Source organism: Oncorhynchus clarkii, chromosome 21 (assembly GCF_045791955.1).
Source record: "Oncorhynchus clarkii lewisi isolate Uvic-CL-2024 chromosome 21, UVic_Ocla_1.0, whole genome shotgun sequence".
Lineage (NCBI taxonomy): Eukaryota > Metazoa > Chordata > Actinopteri > Salmoniformes > Salmonidae > Oncorhynchus > Oncorhynchus clarkii.
The window spans coordinates 16397156-16416762 of record NC_092167.1 but is presented as its reverse complement, the minus strand read 5'-3'; the positions used below and the strand labels follow the sequence as shown (position 1 = coordinate 16416762).

General features: G+C 45.9%; 1 protein-coding gene across 1 annotated transcript in view; it reads left to right on the top strand.

Moving 5' to 3' along the window:
• LOC139378657 (protein O-mannosyl-transferase TMTC1-like) overlaps positions 1 to 19607 on the top strand; it is a 95779-nt gene that overhangs the window by 31669 nt on the left and 44503 nt on the right. Inside the window, exons 5-6 of the mRNA XM_071121030.1 lie at positions 15917 to 15998; positions 16264 to 16367. Of these exons, the coding sequence (XP_070977131.1) occupies positions 15917 to 15998; positions 16264 to 16367 (186 nt within the window). The remainder of the gene's footprint in view (positions 1 to 15916; positions 15999 to 16263; positions 16368 to 19607) is intronic.

Sequence of the window (19607 nt, the reverse complement as noted above, 5' to 3'; positions counted from 1 at the left end):
ATCTTCTGCAGTCTCTCCTGGATCATCTGCTGTACTTCTGCCTCAGTCTTTCTAAGCTGAGCCTTCCTCTCTCCACGCTCTTCCTCTAGAGGGACACTGTCATGTGGTCTGTGCAGAACTGACACACACACACACACACACACACACACACATCTTGTCAGTCCTACAGAACAGCTCTAGAGGTCTGTCGTGCTTCTTACACATCCTATCTTCCAGGTTCTCCACAGGGTTGATCAGCTTGTGTCTCTCTAAGGCTGAGACTCTGAGGCACCAGGTGAGTCTCGCCGTAAGAGGTCTGACACACCAGGCAGGACTTCAGGGCCTCTTCCCAGTGCAGATGTCACAGGACACTTTCCAGGTTTGGCAGAGAACTCATTTTTACCTCTGATTTAAATCTTGCAATGTTCTACAACTACTCAACATTGTGTTGACACGACGCTCAGGTCTTCTGTAGAATTTCTCCTTACACAGATCAGTGGCATCCCAATACCCGCTGATACAGTCGTTGCGGAAGTTGTGTCCACAGGAAGAGGTGACCGGCTCAGTAAGCACATGTAGACAGACAGAGAACAGGAACGGCTCTTCAGAAAGGCGACTGCTGGAGGTGTTACCGTATCTAGACAGATACCAGAGGTGAAACAATAAGGCATTTGGTGGAGTCAGTACCCTGTGGTACTACTTTTCATAGTTTCCAGTTGAGAGGTTTTATTCTGATGGGGTCACATATGGGATCAATCTTGATAAGTTATTTCTATACATGAGTCATTTTTACCAAAGATAATTTAACCCAAATACTGTAGCTACTCTAAATTTAAGAAGACAAGAGAATACATAAAACGTCCTTGCGATCTCTCTACTCACCTCTTTGTGGCTATATTCTTTGTTCCTTCTGTCTGTATTATTAAAATTTGATAAAGTTTAGCGTTTTAAGAGATTTCCAAAGAGATTGAGATAGTATGCACAATGTACTGTATGTCTCAGTTTCACAGAGTAAAATTATGTCTTTCTGCCTCACGCAATATTGCTATGCACTTTGAAACAGTAAGCGGGATGGAGTTAACCCTTTATATGGATGAACTCTCTGAACTCTCTGTCCTTAGACACTTCAGAGACAAAAGTTAACTTTAAATTATAAGAATAGCTTGAAATCTGTTAAAACATGACATGGGCTTTTTTTTATAAGATAGAGATGATTTTTCTCCAGTGTTCAACTTGAAAGTTTTCCTTCAAAAGGTGCATTACCAGTCCTCCCTGTACGATATTGCTGTACCATTTCTACTGCACCCTGAGGTTTAAAGGGATTTTACTGTTTCTATTGAGCACAAGGTTGAAGTGTTTTCTGAAAGGGGTTCGGCAGAAATCTGCAATATGATATACTTTATGCATTAGATCTGTCTATGAATTGTCATGGGGTTATTAGTTTGTTGTGTATTGTAAAAATGTCCCCTATCTCTTCTTCTATTCCCTCCCCTCCACTGTAAACGAAGTCAGTGTCTGTGTGTGGGTGACTGAATGTAAAGTGGATGGATAGGGACTGGTGGTGCCTGCTGAGTGATGGAGTTGCCATCTCTCGGTTACTCTATGGATATTAGATGACTGTGCCTGCCCAGCTGCTCACACAACAACACACCTGGACAGACAGGCAGAGATAGAGACCCCGCTCTCATCAAATCTTAATAACCTGGGGTGTGAGTGTGATTATGCCTTTTTGAGACAATGTTCTGTGACTCAGCACAATTGACTGTATCACACCCAGAGGAAAAGGGAGAGAGAGAGATTTGTTTTTGTAGCTCAGCGGAGCATCTGCTCAATGTATCTTCTGGACGTTCCTAATTAGCAACTAGGGAGCCTATGTGTACATAGCTCTCAAAGATTTATGAGTATATCTCTCTCCCTCTGCCCTCCCCTCCCTCCGCATCTTGCTATTCCTCTTCCTCTCTGCTCTTCCTTTCGATCTCCTTTCTTAGAGGCGTGCTTAAGCAATAAGGCCTGAGGAGGTGTGATATATGGCCAATATATACCACGGCTAAGGGCTGTTCTTATGCACGACGCAACATGGAGTGCCTGGACAGAGCCCGTAGCCGTGGTATATTGGCCATATATCACAAACCCCCGAGGTGCCTTATTGCTATTATTAACTAGTTACCAACTTAATTAGAGCAGTAAAAATACATGTTTTGTCATGTACCACGGTTGTCAGCCAATCAGCATTCAGGGCTCGAACCACCCAGTGTGTGGTGCTGAGATGTGTATTACTTCAGTGGTGAACATAATTCTATAACACACATACACCTTTCAGTGTACCCAAACCAGACCCTGAGTGGCTTAGAGTTCTCTGGGCGGTGAGCTTTCATTTGTCATTGATGAGAGTTGATGGTTCACTCTGGCAGATAATTGAATTCTCGTTTGGCCTCTTGTTTTAGAGAAAGCCTGGGTCCAAGTTAAATAAAGCCAGTAGGCTCATTTCAAAAACAATGAGGCCAAACAGAATTGACTAACACAACTGGCTCGGCCTCGTTATCGACTGATTAGATTACCTTTTCAACACACCCTCGCTTTGCTGATCTCAGATTTGACTTGTAATCCTGCCGACGGCCTTAAGTTCAGTTGCTCAAACATATTTCTCTGCTGCACAACCACACAATGTACAGTAAGTTCAGTTATTGAGTGAGTGAGTGATTGAGAGTGTGTGTTAGTGTTTGTGTGTTATTCAGTTTGTGCAATACAGGAGTGTTTGCATATATCGGATTTTGTAATGGTTTATCACAGCCTCTGGGCCTCTACCTTTGGCTGATCTACAGTGCCTTCAGAAAGTATTCACACCCCTTGACTTTTTCCTAATTTTGTTATGTTACTGCCTGAATTTAAAATTAATTGAGATTTTGTGTTACAGGCTTACGCACAATGTCCCATAAATTCAAAGTGGAATTATGTTTTTAGAAATTGTTACAAAATTAATACAAACTGAAAAACTGAAATGTCTTGAGTCAATAAGTATTCAACCCTTTTGTTATGGCAAGCCTAAATAAGTTCAGGAGTCAAAATGTGTTTACAAAATCACATAATAAGTTGCATGGACAGGCCTCCCGGGTGGCGCAGTGGTTAAGGGCGCTGTACTGCAGCGCCAGCTGTGCCATCAGAGTCCTGGGTTTGCGCCCAGGCTCTGTCGTAACCGGCCGCGACCGGGAGGCCCGTGGGGCGACGCACAATTGGCCTAGCGTCGCCCGGGTTAGGGCTTGGTGGGGGGCTTGGTCGGTAGGGGTGTCCTTGTCTCATCGCGCACCAGCGACTCCTGTGGCGGGCTGGGCGCAGTGTACGCTAGCCAAGATGGCCAGGTGCACGGTGTTTCCTCCGGCGCATTGGTGCGGCTGGCTTCCGGGTTGGATGTGCGCTGTGTTAAAGAAGCAGCGGCTTGGTTGGTTGTGTATCGGAGGACGCATGACTTTCAACCTTCGTCTCTCCCGAGCCCGTACGGGAGTTGTAGCGATGAGACAAGATAGTAGCTACTACAACAATTGGATACTACGAAATTGGGGAGAAAAAGGGGTAAAATTTAAAAAAAAATAAAAAAGTTGCATGGACTGTGTGCAAAAATAGTGTTTGATGTTTGAATGACATGATGTTTGAATGACTACCTCATCTCATGCAATTATCTGTAAGGTCCCTCAGTCAAGCAGTGAATTTCAAACACAGATTCAACCACACAAAGACCAGGAAACCACTTCCAATGCCTCGGAAAGAATGGCACCTATTGGTAGATGGGTAAAGTTATGAATTACACTTTGGATGGTGTATCAATACACCCAGTTACTACAAAGATACAGGTGTCCTTCCTAACTTAGTTGCCGGACAGGAAGGAAACCGCTCAGGGTTTTCACCACGAGGCCAATGGGGACGTTAAAACAGTTACATAGTTTATTGGCTGTGATAGGAGAGATGGATCAACAACATTTTAGTTACTCCACAATACTAACCTAAATGACAGAGTGACAAGATGGAAGTCTGTACAGAATAAAAATATTCCAAAATGTGCATCCTGTTTGCAATAAGGCACTAAAGTAAAACTTTACTTTAAAGTAAAACCTGAATACAAAGTGTTATGTTTGGGGCAAATCCAACACATCACTGAGTTACCACTCTTCATATTTTCAAGCAGGGTGGGGGCTGCAGCATGTTATGGGTATTTTTTAAATTTTATTTAACCTTTATTTAACCAGGTAGGCTAGTTGAGAACAAGTTCTCATTTGCAACTGCGACCTGGCCAAGATAAAGCAAAGCAGTTCGACACATACAACAACACAGAGTTACACATGGAGTAAACAAACATACAATCAATAATACAGTAGAAAAGTCTATATACACCATGTGCAAATAAGGAAGGTAAGGCAATAAATAGGCCATGGTGGTGAAATAATTATAATATAGCAATTAAACACTGGAATTGTATAATGTGCAGAAGATGAATGTGCAAGTAGAGATACTGGGGTGCAAAGGAGCAAGATAAATAAATACAGTATGGGGATGAGGTAGTTGGATGGGCTATTTACAGGTGCAGTGATCTGTGAGCTGCTCTGACAGCTGTTGCTTAAAGCTAGTGAGGGAAATATGAGTCTCCAGCTTCAGTGATTTTTGCAGTTTGTTCCAGTCATTGGCAGCAGAGAACTGGAAGGAGAGGTATTGGCTTTGGGGGTGACTAGTGAAATATGGTCTGTTTTACGAGGGTATGTTTGGCAGCATGAGGAAGGATGCTTTGTTGTGAAATAGGAAGCCGATTCTAGATTTAATGTTGAATTGGAGATGTTTCATGTGAGTCTGGAAGGAAGGTTTACAGGAGAGTCTAACCAGAAGGAGAGTCTAACCAGATACCTAGGTATTTGTAGTTGTCCACATATTGTAAGTCAGAACCGTCCAGAGTAGTGATGCTGGACGGGCGGGCAGGTACGGGCAGTGATCGGTTGAAGAGCATGCATTAAGTTTTGCTTGTATTTAAGAGCAGTTGGAGGCCACGGAAGGAGAGTTGTATGGCATTGAAGTTCGTCTGGAGGTTAGTTAACACAGTGTCCAAAGAAGGGCCAGAGGTATACAGAATGGTGTCGTCTGCATTGAGGTGGATCAAAGAATCACCAGCAGCAAGAGCAACATCATTGATGTATACAGAGAAGAGAGTCGGCCCAAGAAGAGACTGCCAGAGGTCCGGACAACAGGCCCTCCGATTTGACACACTGAACTCTGTCTGAGAAGTAGTTGGTGAACCAGGCGAGGCAATCCTTTGAGAAACCAAGGCTGTTGAGTCTGCCAATAAGAATGTTGTGATTGACAGAGTCGAAAGCCTTGGCCAGGTCGATGAAATGGCTGCACAGTAATGTCTCTTATCGATGGCGGTTATGATATCGTTTAGGACCTTGAGTGTGGCTGAGGTGCACCCATGACCAGCTCTGAAACCAGATTGCATAGCGAGAAGGTACGGTGGGATTCGAAATGGTCGGTAATCTATTTGTTAACTTGGCTTTCGAAGACCTTAGAAAGGCAGGGTAGAATAGATATAGGTCTGTAGCACTTTGAGTGTCTCCCCCTTTGAAGAGGGGGATTACTGTGACAGCTTTCCAATCTATGGGAATCTCAGACGATACGAAAGAGAGGTTGAACAGGCTAGTAATAGGAGTTGCAACAATATCTAGCCCGGCTGATTTGTACGGGTCCAGATTTTGCAGCTCTTTCAGAACATCAGCTATCTGGATTTGGGTGGAGAAGTGGGGGAGGCTTGGGCGAGTTGCTGTGGAGGGCGCTGTTTATCGGGGTAGGGGTAGCCAGGTGGAAAGCATTGCCAGCCGTAGAAAAATGCTTATTGAAATTCTCAATTATAGTGGATTTATCGGTGGTGATAGTGTTTCCTATCCTCAGTGCAGTGGGCAGCTGGGAGGAGGTGCTCTTATTCTCCATGGACTTTACAGTGTCCCAGAACATTTTTGAGTTTGTGCTACAGGATGCAAATATATGTTTGAAAAAGCTTACCTTTGCTTTCCTAACTGCCTTTGTATTTTTGTTCCTAACTTCCCTGAAAAGTTCCATATCACGGGGGCTATTCGATGCTAATACAGTACGCCACAGGATTTTTTTGTGCTGGTCAAGGGCAATCAGGTCTGGAGAGAACCATGGGCTATATCTGTTCCTGGTTCTACATTTTTTGAATTGGGCATGCTTATTTAAGATGATAAGGAAGGCACTTTTAAAGAATAACCAGGCATCCTCTACCACTGGGATATCCTTCCAGAATACCCGGGCCAGGTCATTTTAGAAAGGCCTGCTCGCTGAAGTGTTTTAGGGAGCGTTTGACAGTGATCAGGGGTGGTCGTTTGACCCCAGACCCATTACGGTTGCAGGCAATGAGGCAGTGATCGCTGAGATCTTGGTTGTAAACAGCAGAGGTGTATTTGGAGGGCAAGTTGGTTAGGATGATATCTATGAGGGTGCCCGTGTTTATGGATTTGGGGTTGTACCTGGTGGGTTCATTGATCATTTGTGTGAGATTGAGGGCATCAAGTTTAGATTGTAGGATGGCCGGGGTGTTAAGCATGTCACAGTTTAGGTCACCTAGCAGCACGAGCTCTGAAGATAGATGAGGGGCAATCAATTCACATATGGTGTCCAGGGCACAGCTGGGGGCAGAGGGTGGTCTATAGCAGGCGGCAACGGTGAGAGACTTGTTTCTGGAAAGATGGATTTTTAAAAGTAGAAGTTTGAATTGTATGCTTGTCATTGGCAAGGACTAGGGAGTAAAAAAAAAAAAACTAAGAACAGGCTAAATCCTAGAGGAAAACCTGGTTCAGTCTGCTTTTCAACTGACACCGCAAGACAAATTCACCTTTTAGTACGACAATAACCTAAAATACAAGGCCAAATATACACTGGTGTTGCTTACCAAGATGACATTGAATGTTTCTGAGAGGCCTAGTTACAGTTTTGACTTAAATTGGCTTGAAAATCTATGGCAAGACTTGAAAATGGCTTGAAGAATTAAAAAACTTTTTTTTTGCAAATATTGTACAATCCAGGTGTGCAAAGCCCTTCCAGACTTACCCAGAAAGACTCACAGCTGTAACATGTATTGACTCAGGGGTTTGAATACTTATGTAAATGAGATATTTCTGTATTTCATTTTCAATTAATTTGCCCCCCAAAAATTAACATCTATTTAATCCATTTTTAATTCTGGCTGTAACACAACAAAATGTGTAATAAATCAACTGGTATCAATCATTTCTGAAGGCACTGTACTGATCCTATTGGCCAGGGTTGAGGCTCTGTAGCAGACCAGAATGCCTCTCTTTCATTCCTACACAGCTGATTGGCTCGTCTGTCCCAGGTGGGGGGTGTGGGTGTAGTGGGAGGGTTAGGGTTAAAGCGTATATCTCGTTCCCATGCACAACTGTCGACTGGTACGAATAGTGTGTGCTTGGAAAGCTGAGCACCTGTGTTTTTGTGTGTGTAGCGAGTTGGGTGTACAGTGCATATACGAATGCTGAGCTTATAGATTCCCATGAGAACCTCTCCCATCCAACCTGACAGAGCTTGAGAGGATCTGCAGAGACGAATGGGAGAAACTCCCCAAATACAAGTGTGCCAAGCTCGTAGCGTCATACCCAAGAAGACTCAAGACTGTAATCGCTGCCTGAAGGTGCTTCAACACATTACTGAGTAAAGGGTCTGAATATTGATGTAAATGTCATATTTCAGTTTAACATTTTTAATACATTTGCAAAAAAAAAAAAGTTGTGATCTGAATGCTGAGCTTATAGATTCCCATGAGAACCTCTCCCCATCTCTTTTCCTTTCTCATTCTCTTATTCTTCCTGTGTCTTTCTGGTCTGGACCACCACTTCACCTCCCCGGTGGTCTCTGTCTTCTCCTGGTGGATGAGCTGACTGTCCGTCACTCCTGAATAAGTCATATCCCAGAGAGAGAACACACTGCAGGAATCTGTTCTCTCCTCTAGGTCAAGCACACTGAAAGTGTGTGTGTGTGATTTAAGATTTGATGCATGTCTGTCTGTGTTTGTCTTCATTCGGGTGTGTGTCTTTGTCCATCCGTGAGTGTGTGTGCGTGTGTCATTATTCATCTCTGTGTGTGTCCATGCGCGCATGTGTGTCAGTACATCTTGGTCCCTGGTATCTGCAGAGTTACTAATGAAGGGGCTGCTCTCAGCGCTGGGCCTCAGTATTAATAACCAGCAGCCTGAAATAGAACTGAATACTATTAACATGCTAATACAATCAGCATGGAGCCCTGTCCGTTTCCCTAGCAGCCTATTCACTTCCACTCTGGTACCACACTGCCTCTCTGTAGAACATCATTATCCTTTCTATACAGTTGTGTGTGTGTGTGTGTGTGTGTTAGGGCCGGGACGATATTCGCTAGTATCGTGGCAAGGAAACAAAACACGAGTCGCAGGTATTTATTTTCCAACCTATAGCACAATATGTTACATACAGGTTTTCAAATGGCCACAGAGTTTGGTCTGCATTGTGTTTGCCATGGAAAAAAATATTGCGATACTGGTTTAGTCACAGCCCTAGTGTGTGTGTGTGTGTGTCAGTGGAGGCTGCTGAGGGGAGGACGGCTCATAATAATGTCTGGAACAAAGCGAATGGAATGGCATCAAACCATGTATTTGATACCTTTCTACTGATTCTGCTCCAGTTGTTACCATGAGCCTACCCTCCCAAATTAAGGTACCACCAGCCTTGTGTGTGTGTGTGTGTGTGTGTGTGTGTGTGTGTGTAATGTTCATTGTTAAAGATGTTAGTGTAGATGTGAAATTATTCAGATGATTATATAAGTGGGTTATGTAGGTAAAGGAGAAACTGAGTGAACCGTGCTGTGTGATGGGGAGTGTGTTCAGATGATTGCCTACCTGCTATACCATAGCAGTGTGCACCTATTAGAGACATTATAGAGGGACGTTGTAGTTAGACGGCCACATAACAGCACCTACTGTGACTGCCTACATGGCTTCTGTAAATAGAACTCATGCCTGAGTGAGATGATTGCAAAAGCATAGAGCATATAGGACCCCCACCCCCAAGAAACCTGCTGGGAAACAGACGGGGAGGGGTCTTTATGCTTTAGCAATCATCTAACTCAAGTCCCTGAGTTCTATCTATGGAAGACATACTGCAGGCGCAGATGGGAACATATTTGTCAGTTGAATTCATGGGTGACCATTTCCTGAATGCCCGAGTCTTTTGGTTTTCCTGGCACGTTCCTCTGCCTTCCTATTCCTAAAGAGGACTAGAGAGGTGCTGACCCTGGCCATCAGCACCATCACCATCCTCTGCATTACAATACCTTCTCTCTCTTTCTCTCTCTCTCTCTCTCTCTCTCTCTCTCTCTCTCTCTCTCTCTCTCTCTCTCTCTCTCTCTCTCTCTCTCTCTCTCTCTCTCTCTCTCTCTCCATGACATGTATTAAACAGGACTTTGTCTCCTTCACGGTCACCTCTCCTCACTGGCTCTGTCACTTCATTTCACCCTTCTCTTTCTCTCTGCCCCTGTGTCTGCCCCTGTGTCTGCCCCTGTGTCTGCCCCTGTGACTGCCCCTGTGTCTGCCCCTGTGACTGCCCCTGTGACTGCCCCTGTGTCTGCCCCTGTGTCTGCCCCTGTGTCTGCCCCTGTGACTGCCCCTGTGACTGCCCCTGTGTCTGCCCCTGTGACTGCCCCTGTGACTGCCCCTGTGTCTGCCCCTGTGACTGCCCCTGTGACTGCCCCTGTGACTGCCCCTGTGTCTGCCCCTGTGACTGCCCCTGTGACTGCCCCTGTGTCTGCCCCTGTGACTGCCCCTGTGACTGCCCCTGTGTCTGCCCCTGTGTCTGCCCCTGTGTCTGCCCCTGTGACTGCCCCTGTGTCTGCCCCTGTGACTGCCCCTGTGACTGCCCCTGTGTCTGCCCCTGTGTCTGCCCCTGTGTCTGCCCCTCTCTCTCTCTCTCTCTGTTTCTCTTTCTGTCTCTCTCAATTCAATTAAATTTGCTGTATTGGCATGATGTGACAATGTACATATTGCTAAAGCTTATTTTGGAGATTTGCATAATTAACATAATAATAATAATAATCAATGTTGTCAACGGGACAACAGTAACAACAATAATCAAGTGTCAAAATAACCATACATTTAACAATAAGCAGAGAGGACATGTGCAGGTTGCTCTCTCTCTCTCTCTCTCTCTCTCTCTCTCGCATCTAATTCCATATTTCCATGAAATGCGAGGAGCTTTCCAGTGGCTTATGGACAGAAGTGAATTAATGCGGACATCAGACTGATGTGAAAAGCGTTTTGTTTTCAAATCCCTGGGTGAACGAGGTGAAGGGGATTGGTACATGTATCCCTGCACTCTTTCCCCCTGCCTATTATCTCACAGCTGTGATGGGCTGTCATTGTTATGCTGCCTCACACAACCCAGGGAACAGAAACACACACACACACACACACACACACACACACACACACACACACACACACTGTAGCTGGAGCAATACCTCCCCGGCAAGCGGAGGTATATCCGCACTAACACCCTCACGCACTACTGTGTGTACACAAAACCTCTCTCATACACAACCACCTTCGCCAATTACCTGGGCAAGCCTACGACCAAACTACAACACCTCTTTCAAGTTCCATCCCACACTCACCCACACATGGAGCCTTACGAATGAGGTAGAATCCTGCAGCCACAGAATGGAGCACATAGTAACCCTCTCCCTATGACAGGACCTCCTCACTGAAAAGGAAACGGCCTAAATCAGAGCCAAAATGGAGCCCACTGTCCTCATGAGTGTGAAGCAGTAGGCTCAGCATAGCGGAACCCATTTCCTGGTCTTGCGTGATTTGGGGCTGTGGGCCTTTTGTCATGAAGCTGTGTTAATTTCAGTTTAGCAGGTTAGCTCTGAATGTACACTGATTGGTCAATAATGGAACTGACTAGCAGTAGAGCGTTACGTGTACTGTTATGAATTGTGCGTGCGTGCGTCTGTAATCACTCTACCCTCTCAATTTAGTTATCCTACAGCATTCAGTTCCAGCCCATGTGAGGAACTGGAGTGATTAAAAGAAACGCAAAGCAAGAAGTTTCTCAGTAAACAGGCTGATTGTGAGATTGAGGCTAAGCTGGGGGAATATGGGAGAGATGTGTTTTAATATGTTAGGCCTCAGGGTCTCGTTAAAAGGTCTGTGCAGAGTTGATAGGTAAGCAAGAAGTGTGTGTGTGTGTGTGTGTGTGTGTGTGTGTGTGTGTGTGTGTGTGTGTGTGTGTGTGTGTGTGTGTGTGTGTGTGTGTGTGTGTGTGTGTGTGTGTGTGTGCGTGTGTGCGTGTGTGCGTGTGTGCGTGTGTGCGTGCGCGTGTGCGCGTGTGCGCGTGTGCGTGTGTGCGTGCGTGCGTGCGTGCGTGCGTGTGTGTGTGTGTGTGTGTGATGAGGTCTGCCATAGGCTTGACTGCCAATGCTGACCAGTCATTTATCTCACACACACACACACACACACACACACACACACACACACAGTAAAACAATTTTGTATATCTGTAAGGATGCCCAATCCTAATCTTTATCTTGGGGATTATATCATTCAGACTTTGACCCTATCTAGCAGGGGGATGAGTGTTGTTTGGGGTACTGCTGCAGTTGCATGTATTTCTGTGCTTCACTGCTCTCAAAGCTCTGCAACCTAATCTTGATTATGACATAATGAACAAGGCGGGGGGGGGGGGGGACCCTGACCGAATCACATAACGAGTGTGTTTTTAAAGCAACGGCAACAGAGGAGATTGTTTGTCAGGACATCTCCTGCAGGATTTGAACAAAGGAAACAGTCATCATGGATTTAAGAGCTCTCGTATTACTGTCCCCACTTCTCCCAATCCCCCTCTCCTCCTCTCCTCCTCTCCTCTCCTCCTCTCCTCCTCCCTCCAGGATCGTCTGCTCTGTCACTGCTCAATGATTCAGCATCCAAACCACACCGCTTTGCTGTAGTTTATCCCTTTCTTGAAGGATAAAAGTGGTCTCTTGGGTGTGTGAGATTGTGTCTGTGTGTGTGTATAGGTTTCACACACCCCTTCTCTGCTCGATCACGTTCTGTTCCTCCTTCACTCCAAAGCTATTTTGTAGTGTGTTTTATAGTGTGTGTGTTTTATTGTGTGTGTGTGTAGTTAGTGTGTGTGTGTGTGTGTGTGTGTGTGGTAGTGTGTGTTTCACTCCAAAGCTATTTTGTAGTGTGTTTTATAGTGTGTGTGTGTTTTATTGTGTGTGTGTGTGTGTGTGTGTGTGTGTGTGTGTGTGTGTGTGTGTGTGTTAGTGTGTGTGTGTGGTTAGTGTGTGTTTCACTCCAAAGCTATTTTGTAGTGTGTTTTATAGTGTGTGTGTTTTATTGTGTGTGTGTGTGTGTTATTGTGTGTTTCACTCCAAAGCTATTTTATAGTGTGTGTTTGTGTACTCCCTATCCATCTGTCTTTTTCCTTCTACTCCTTGACAAAGTGTTTTGAGGTCCACTCTTAAGATACACTGAGGAATCTGGTTGACTGTCAGCTTACCAAACACTGGTTTGACCATGCCTTACCTCACACCATTGACACAAGACCTAACACTGCATGACGTTGTCTTTCCGGTCTCCACCGAAACGTATTCTCACCATACGGTACTTCCTTTCCTTCTGTCCTGTTAATAAACTGTGGGCATAAATGAGCGCGGTGGGTCGGGCCAGCCCCGCGGGGTGGTTGCCGTAGCACCCAGTCTCTGATCTCCCCTCCTGTTTGAACTCCGCGTCGTACGATTATAAAGCAAAGAACACATCACTTATTCAACACAGAGAAGCAGCAGGGACAGAGATGTAGCATGACTGCTGTACAAACAGCACCTAGTCTGTGTCAGCCAGTGTCCCCGGACCAGAGACGGTGCCCTTTTTCTGTGTGTGTTAAATAATCATGTGTGTAAAAGCTTCTGCGTATACGCATCTGTGTGTGTGTGCCTGTCATCCATGTGTGTGTGTGTGCGCGCTTGTCATCCGTGTGTGTGTGTGTGTGTGTGTGTGTGTGTGTGTGTGTGTGTGTGTGTGTGTGTGTGTGTGTGTGTGTGTGTGTGTGTGTGTGTGTGTGTGTGTTTGCATCTCTGCTGAACAGACACAGGGGGACGGTGTGTTCAGATGTATTACAGAGGCTACTACAGCACTGCGTCCTTTCCTACAGCAGGGTCTAATCAGATGACCTTCTACAGTTTCACTGGACTCCTGTTCTATTGTGTTTGTGTTCTGGGATTATTTATTTATTCCCCACTTGAGGAGAATAGCCTGGGAGATGATTGTGTTTCTGTAGACAGTGGAGGGGCCTCTATGGGGGAGGAAGAGGGGGGCAGGAACCCCTCTCTGTAGTGAAGGAATGGGATGGGGCAGGTAGAAGGGGTGGGGCAGACATTAGGCAGCAGACACAGGCAAGGGCTACCAAGAGATTAACACACACACACACACACACACACACACACACACACACACACGTTGCATGATGCGACAAAGGCCTGCCTGTATTGGCCTCTACTCTACTGTAGCTGTGTGAGTAGCCCTTCACATTACATCACCCATCACACCACAGGAACAGAAGTCAGGCAGGGCAGACGCTGGAGACTGCTTTGTCCAGTCGCCCCTGAAAAGGAGAGTGTGCCAACCAAGCCAACAGACACTTCATCAACCATGAATGCTGCATCCTTGTACTCACACACACACACACACACACATACACACACACACACACACACACACACACACACACACACACACACACACCTCCCTCGTGCAGGGCTGTCATCTAAGATAGCCCTATGTAGAACGTAATCCATTGTAACATGAGACCGTGTTAAGTGTCAGGGTATCATCGCATCTACTGGGGATGAACTAGGTACACACACACCTTTCTGGTCTCCACAAGCATAGTTAAGCACGTCCACCCACATGCAGAGAGGCATAACTCATTCCTGTTTGATATGTGTGGAAAGCAGAACTCAGACCTGTGTGTATATGTGTGTGTGTGTGTGACAGAATATAATTCTTCCCTCTGTACCTTAAACACAGTGTGGTTGGTTTGAAGGTCAGTATGAAGGTAGAGATGCGCTGCCATTGGTCCAGAGCTCCTATACAGAACACTTTCACCCCAGGCCCTTTTTCCCCACTGAGCTGATAGGAGGGGAGGGGAGGGGGGCATAAATAACAGTGGCACGTGAGGATGACAGACTTAATGGCATGGGAGGAGGAAATACCACACCCCTAGCAGGAGAGTTACAGAAATGACTGGAAGGGAAAGGGGAAACCTAGTCAGTTGTACAACCTAATGCATTCAACTGAAATGTGTCTTCCACATTTAACCCAACCCCTCTGAATCAGAGAGGTGCGGGGGGGCTGCCGTAATCCAGGTCATCGGCGACCAGGGAGCAGTTGTTGGGGGTTAACTGCCTTGTTCAAGGGCAGCTCGGGGTTTCGACCTCTCGGTTACTGGCCCAATGCTCCTGCCGCCTGGAGCATAGCCTGTTGTGAATGAACTGTTATTCACCTAGCAGAGAGTAGTTACACAGTGATGGTTATTTATGTTATTCATTCCTTGGGGTTTTGGAGGGTTTTTCCTGCAAGCCCGTGTGTGTGTGTGTGTGTGCTTCATATAGAGACGTGTGTGTGTGTTGTCTGTCTATGTTTCCATGGTGTGTAACTGATCCCTGGTGTATAATGTCTAAGACAGACAATACACACACACACACACACACACACACACACACACACACACACACACACACACACACACACACACACACACTGCATCACTAAGCAGTGTGAGGAGGTGGCGCCAACTCTACTCTTGAACAATCAACCACATCTCAATGTCTCTCCCCTCCACCCCCCCCCCCCCCCCCCCCCCCCCCCCCTCCACCTCGTCATTCATCCCTTCCTGAAACCACAGTCACAGTTGTCATGACAAATTAACATGTTTGGATGCGTGGTGATGTCTTCTTGCCCATCAGGCCTTTGGGGAGAGGGAGAGGCCCAAGTCTGAGAACGCAACAATACCTGTCTCTGTGTTTGTTTGTTTGTCTGTTACATCTCATTCCTCTACACAGCATGAAATCTGTCTTCAGCGCAGCTCAAATCTGTAATGTTTCCCAAGGTCGACGTGTCTCTTTACATTCCGTGCTCGGAATTCTGTCTGTGTGAGCGTCACCGACTCTCGGAATCTCTCGCCCCTTTCTCTCCCTGCTTTCCCTTTTCTCTCTGTCTGTCTCTCTCGCTCTCGCTCTCTCTCTCTCTCTCTCTCTGTGTTGCTGCCTCAGTGACTGTGGGATTTTTAGAATGCATTTCACAGCATTGCACAGGCTTACAAACACATCGTGACAAGATAATGACACTCGTTTGCAATTGTCTTGTTCTTTTAAACTCTCCTTCTCTCTTTCTAATGTCTCTGCAGCATTAGATAGACACCAGAGTTCCAGACACCAGAGTTCCAGACACCAGAGTTCTCTCTCTCTCTCATTTCATTGACATGCTCTGGCAGATATTCTCCCTTCCGTCTTTCTTTTATCTGTCTCTGCCGATTTCTCCTCTTCTTTCTCTCCCCAGGTCTCTGTCTGTGCACCTCTGTTATATAAGACACTTCATACTCTTCCCCTCTCTTTTCTCCACCTCCCTTCTCCTTTCCTCTCCTCTCCTCTCATCCTCCTCTATCCCCCATTATGGAGTCTCAATGCCATTAGTGAGTGTACATGTGGAAGGGTGAACAAGGAAACCGATGAGACCAAACATGCCATTAACCCTGGGGGAGGATTCAACTGTACGTGTCTGTCCTCGGACTCAAACATTATAGGTCCGTTCTCTGACCTTTCGTCTCTCTGTGTTGTTGCGTTCCAGGCACCTCTCCGGCTCCAAGATCAAGGATCTTCTCAGAATCTCCGTCCCCTTCCTCAAACGAGCCTGTGCCGTCTCTCTCTATGTGAGAATCAACCACAATCATTACAACTAAGACTATGTCTATATCTCAGTACACATCTGTTTGGGATAGTAATCATGTTAAATGTGTAGGTTAAAGCACATGTTTGATGTTATGTTCGGTACAGTTAACATTATATACATTGAATGCGTATGTTAAAGCACCGGTTTGATGTTAGTTTTTGGTACATTTCACTGTTATGTTGATATTTGTAAATGTAGGTCTAGTTGAATGGTAATGTCCCGCTGTTCACTCCTCCCTCCTGTAGGTGGCAGTCATCATGTCCTTCAGGCTCTGGCTGATGGGCGGCTCCATGCCTCTCTTCTCGGAGCAGGACAACCCAGCCTCCTTCTCTCCTCACCTGCTCACCAGGTTATTCCTAGCCCTATCACAGACATGTTAAATCAATTTCAATGCCAAAATGCTAAGATACCGTATTTCCTGCTACATGTAACCACTATGTTAAAAGTTGTATAAAAAGCTATGAATATACATAGAACCACAAATAGACCCAAACAACAGCCTCCCTCCCTGGGTTAGCCTCCTACCCACTCCCCAGGCTTCAGGGCTTACCCCATGGTTGTAGGCCTCAGAGTGCGTGAGCAGTAGCAGACACTGTAGCTCTGGCAACAGATCATCTGTCATCTGTCAATTAGCTCTTGCAAGGCCACCTGGGAAATGTACTTCCTAAATCTCTTCATACCCTACATCCAATCCTTCTTTCCCTCCTTCCCTCCTTTCTCCCTGGCACTGTCTCGAGGATGCTCTTGTCATTGAGAAAGGAGAGTGTCCGTTTTAGTGTCAAACATTTCCATCCAGCCAGCGATCTATTTGCTGTCTATCTATCCATCAGTCAGTGTGCTCCATAATGTTTTAATGAAGAGATGCGTCTCGTAGTGAATACTGAGGATTGAGACTAACCTTGAAGAGTGTGTGTGTCCTTTTGATTCTGCCAATCAGTCAGTTATGGATGTGTGTGTGTGTGTGTGTGTGTGTGTGTGTGTGTGTGTGTGTGTGTGTGTGTGTGTGTGTGTGTATCGTCCTTGGTGTGTGTGTGTGTGGTCTGTGTTTATTCATTCCCACTCCATCTGTGGTGATGCAGTAGTGATTATCCATCATGTCAGCGTTTCTCTGCCATTCCATTTATAATTCATCACAGCGCCCTCCCTTCTGTCATCAATCTACCCTGTGTGTGTGTGTGTGTGTGTGTGTGTGTGTGTGTGTGTGTGTGTGTGTGTGTGTGTGTGTGTGTGTGTGTGTGTGTGTGTGTGTGTGTGTGTGTGTGTGTGTGTGTGAGGTTGTGTGTGTGTGTGTGAGGTTGTGTAGGTATGTCTGTCTGTGTGTGTAGGTGCTTGAGTGATTTATTTGAATAAACATGCAGACTGCGGTCACTGCTTGATATGACATATTTATCAACTGCGGGGGACTGGAGAAGTAGCTGTGTGTTTGTGTGTGTGAGTGCGTGCGTGTGTAGGTGCTTAAGTGATTCATTTGAATAAACATGCGACTGCGGTCACAACTTCATATGACTGATTTACCAACCGCGGGTGACTGGAGAAGTAGCTGTTTTCTATATGAATTTGTTAGGTCCTAGTTTTCAGATTACAAACTCAACAGACACTATGCAAGCTTTAAACCAAGTTTATTCTGCCCAGAGGGCCAATACAGCCGCATTAGACAAAGACATGGTTTCACCCGTGGTAGTGTATACATACCCCACCTTGGGCGGAGTCTCCTCCTCACCCGTGGTAGTGTATACATACCCCACCTTGGGCGGAGTCTCCTCCTCACCCGTGGTAGTGTACACATACCCCACCTTGGGCGGAGTCTCCTCCTCACCCGTGGTAGTGTATACATACCCCACCTTGGGCGGAGTCTCCTCCTCACCCGTGGTAGTGTATACATACCCCACCTTGGGCGGAGTCTCCTCCTCATCGCTACACATTGCATCCTTATTGCTAGGCAGGGAGCTAAGAGATATGGGCCTAAAAACTGTTCCTCCCCTTATCAATACTGCCACGTGTGACCGTTTTCCCTGCACTCAGCCCCTCCCAAACTTCATTATGGCACCCCTCATGTCTCTTTTAGAACTAATGATTCATAATAGGTTTGGTTTTTGAGCTTTAACTATCCAATTATGTGCAACAGTCACAGCCTGGTTAATGGCTGTGTGTGTGTGTGTGTGTGTGCGTGTGTGCGTGTGTGTGTGTGCGTGCGTGCGTGCGCATGCTTTGGAGTTTTAATCTTCAACTGACCATGTTGCAGACCAGTGACTTTTCTGTTGATTTAGCGTTTTCTATTCCTCTCTCGTTTCTCATAAAGGTCAGGTGTGTTTGTGTGTTATTGCCTATTTGTGTGTGTGTGTGTATGTGTGTGTGTGTGTGTGTGTAATTGCCTAGTTGAGTGTGTACATCAAATTTAATGCTGAAAGCTTTTTGAGAATCTTGAGTGTCATACTGCAACTCACATTCTAATCCATTAAACATCAAGTGCCATTGTCTGTGATTGCCTTTTTCTGTGTGTGTGTGTGTGTGTGTGTGTGTGTGTGTGTTTTGCACATGTGCGTGCATGTATTTATTTACCTGTGTGTTTGCCCGTGTGTGTGTGTGTGTGTGAGAGAGTGTATTTCAAGGGTATTTGTCTTTCTGGTATGTCAGTGTCCTCTGCGCTGAGTGGTGTGGAGTGCTCTCCTCACATCATGACTGTGTGAGCCTTTAAGGCTGTTAAGCTGGTTGGTTTGACACCTGAATTCAGGACTCTTGATCAGGGAGAACATGCTGGAACACAGGAGACCGAGGAGACACGGCTACAGTCCTCAAACCTCCCATCACCTACCTGTCAGCAACTGCTATTCATTTTCTCCATTATTCTTTCTCTGTCTCGATGTCTCTCTCTTTCGATGGCTGTTTCTCTCACTTTCCCTCTCTTTCTTGATTACGCTCCCTCTTTCACTCTCTCTCTCTCATTTTCACTCCCTCTTCTCTCTTTCTTGATTACTCTCTTTCACTCTCTCTCTCTCATTTTCACTCCATCTCTTCTCTCTTTCTTGATTACTCTCTTTCACTCCCTCACCCCCTCTCTCATTTCCTCTCTCTTTCTTGATTACGGTACTTTCTCTCGCTTTCACTCCCTCAATTTCTCTCACTCTTTCTTCTGTCTCTCTCTCTTTCACTCCCTCAATTTCTCTCACTCTTTCTTCTGTCTCTCTCTCTTTCACTCCCGCAATTTCTCTCACTCTTTCTTCTGTCTCTCTCTGTTTATTGATTACTCTCTTTCTCCCTCTCCCATTTTCTTTCTCTTTTTCTCCCCAAACATGCATCACTTTCCTCTCTCCCTTTTCCCCTCCCTCACTTCTCCCTGCCCTGTCTCCTCCTCTCTGTTAGGAAATGCTGTGCATGTTGTGTTTAGTGGGGGGGAGTGGTGGGTTGTGGGCAGTGGGGGGAATTGAATCTATGTCCCGTTCCAGTCTGATCATGGCAGTTGGTGAGCATACTCCTCCATGTTGAACTCTCTGTGTGTGTGTGTGTGTGTGTGTGTGTGTGTGTGTGTGTGTGTGTGTGTGTGTGTGTGTGTGTGTGTGTGTGTGTGTGTGTGTGTGTGTGTGTGTGTGTG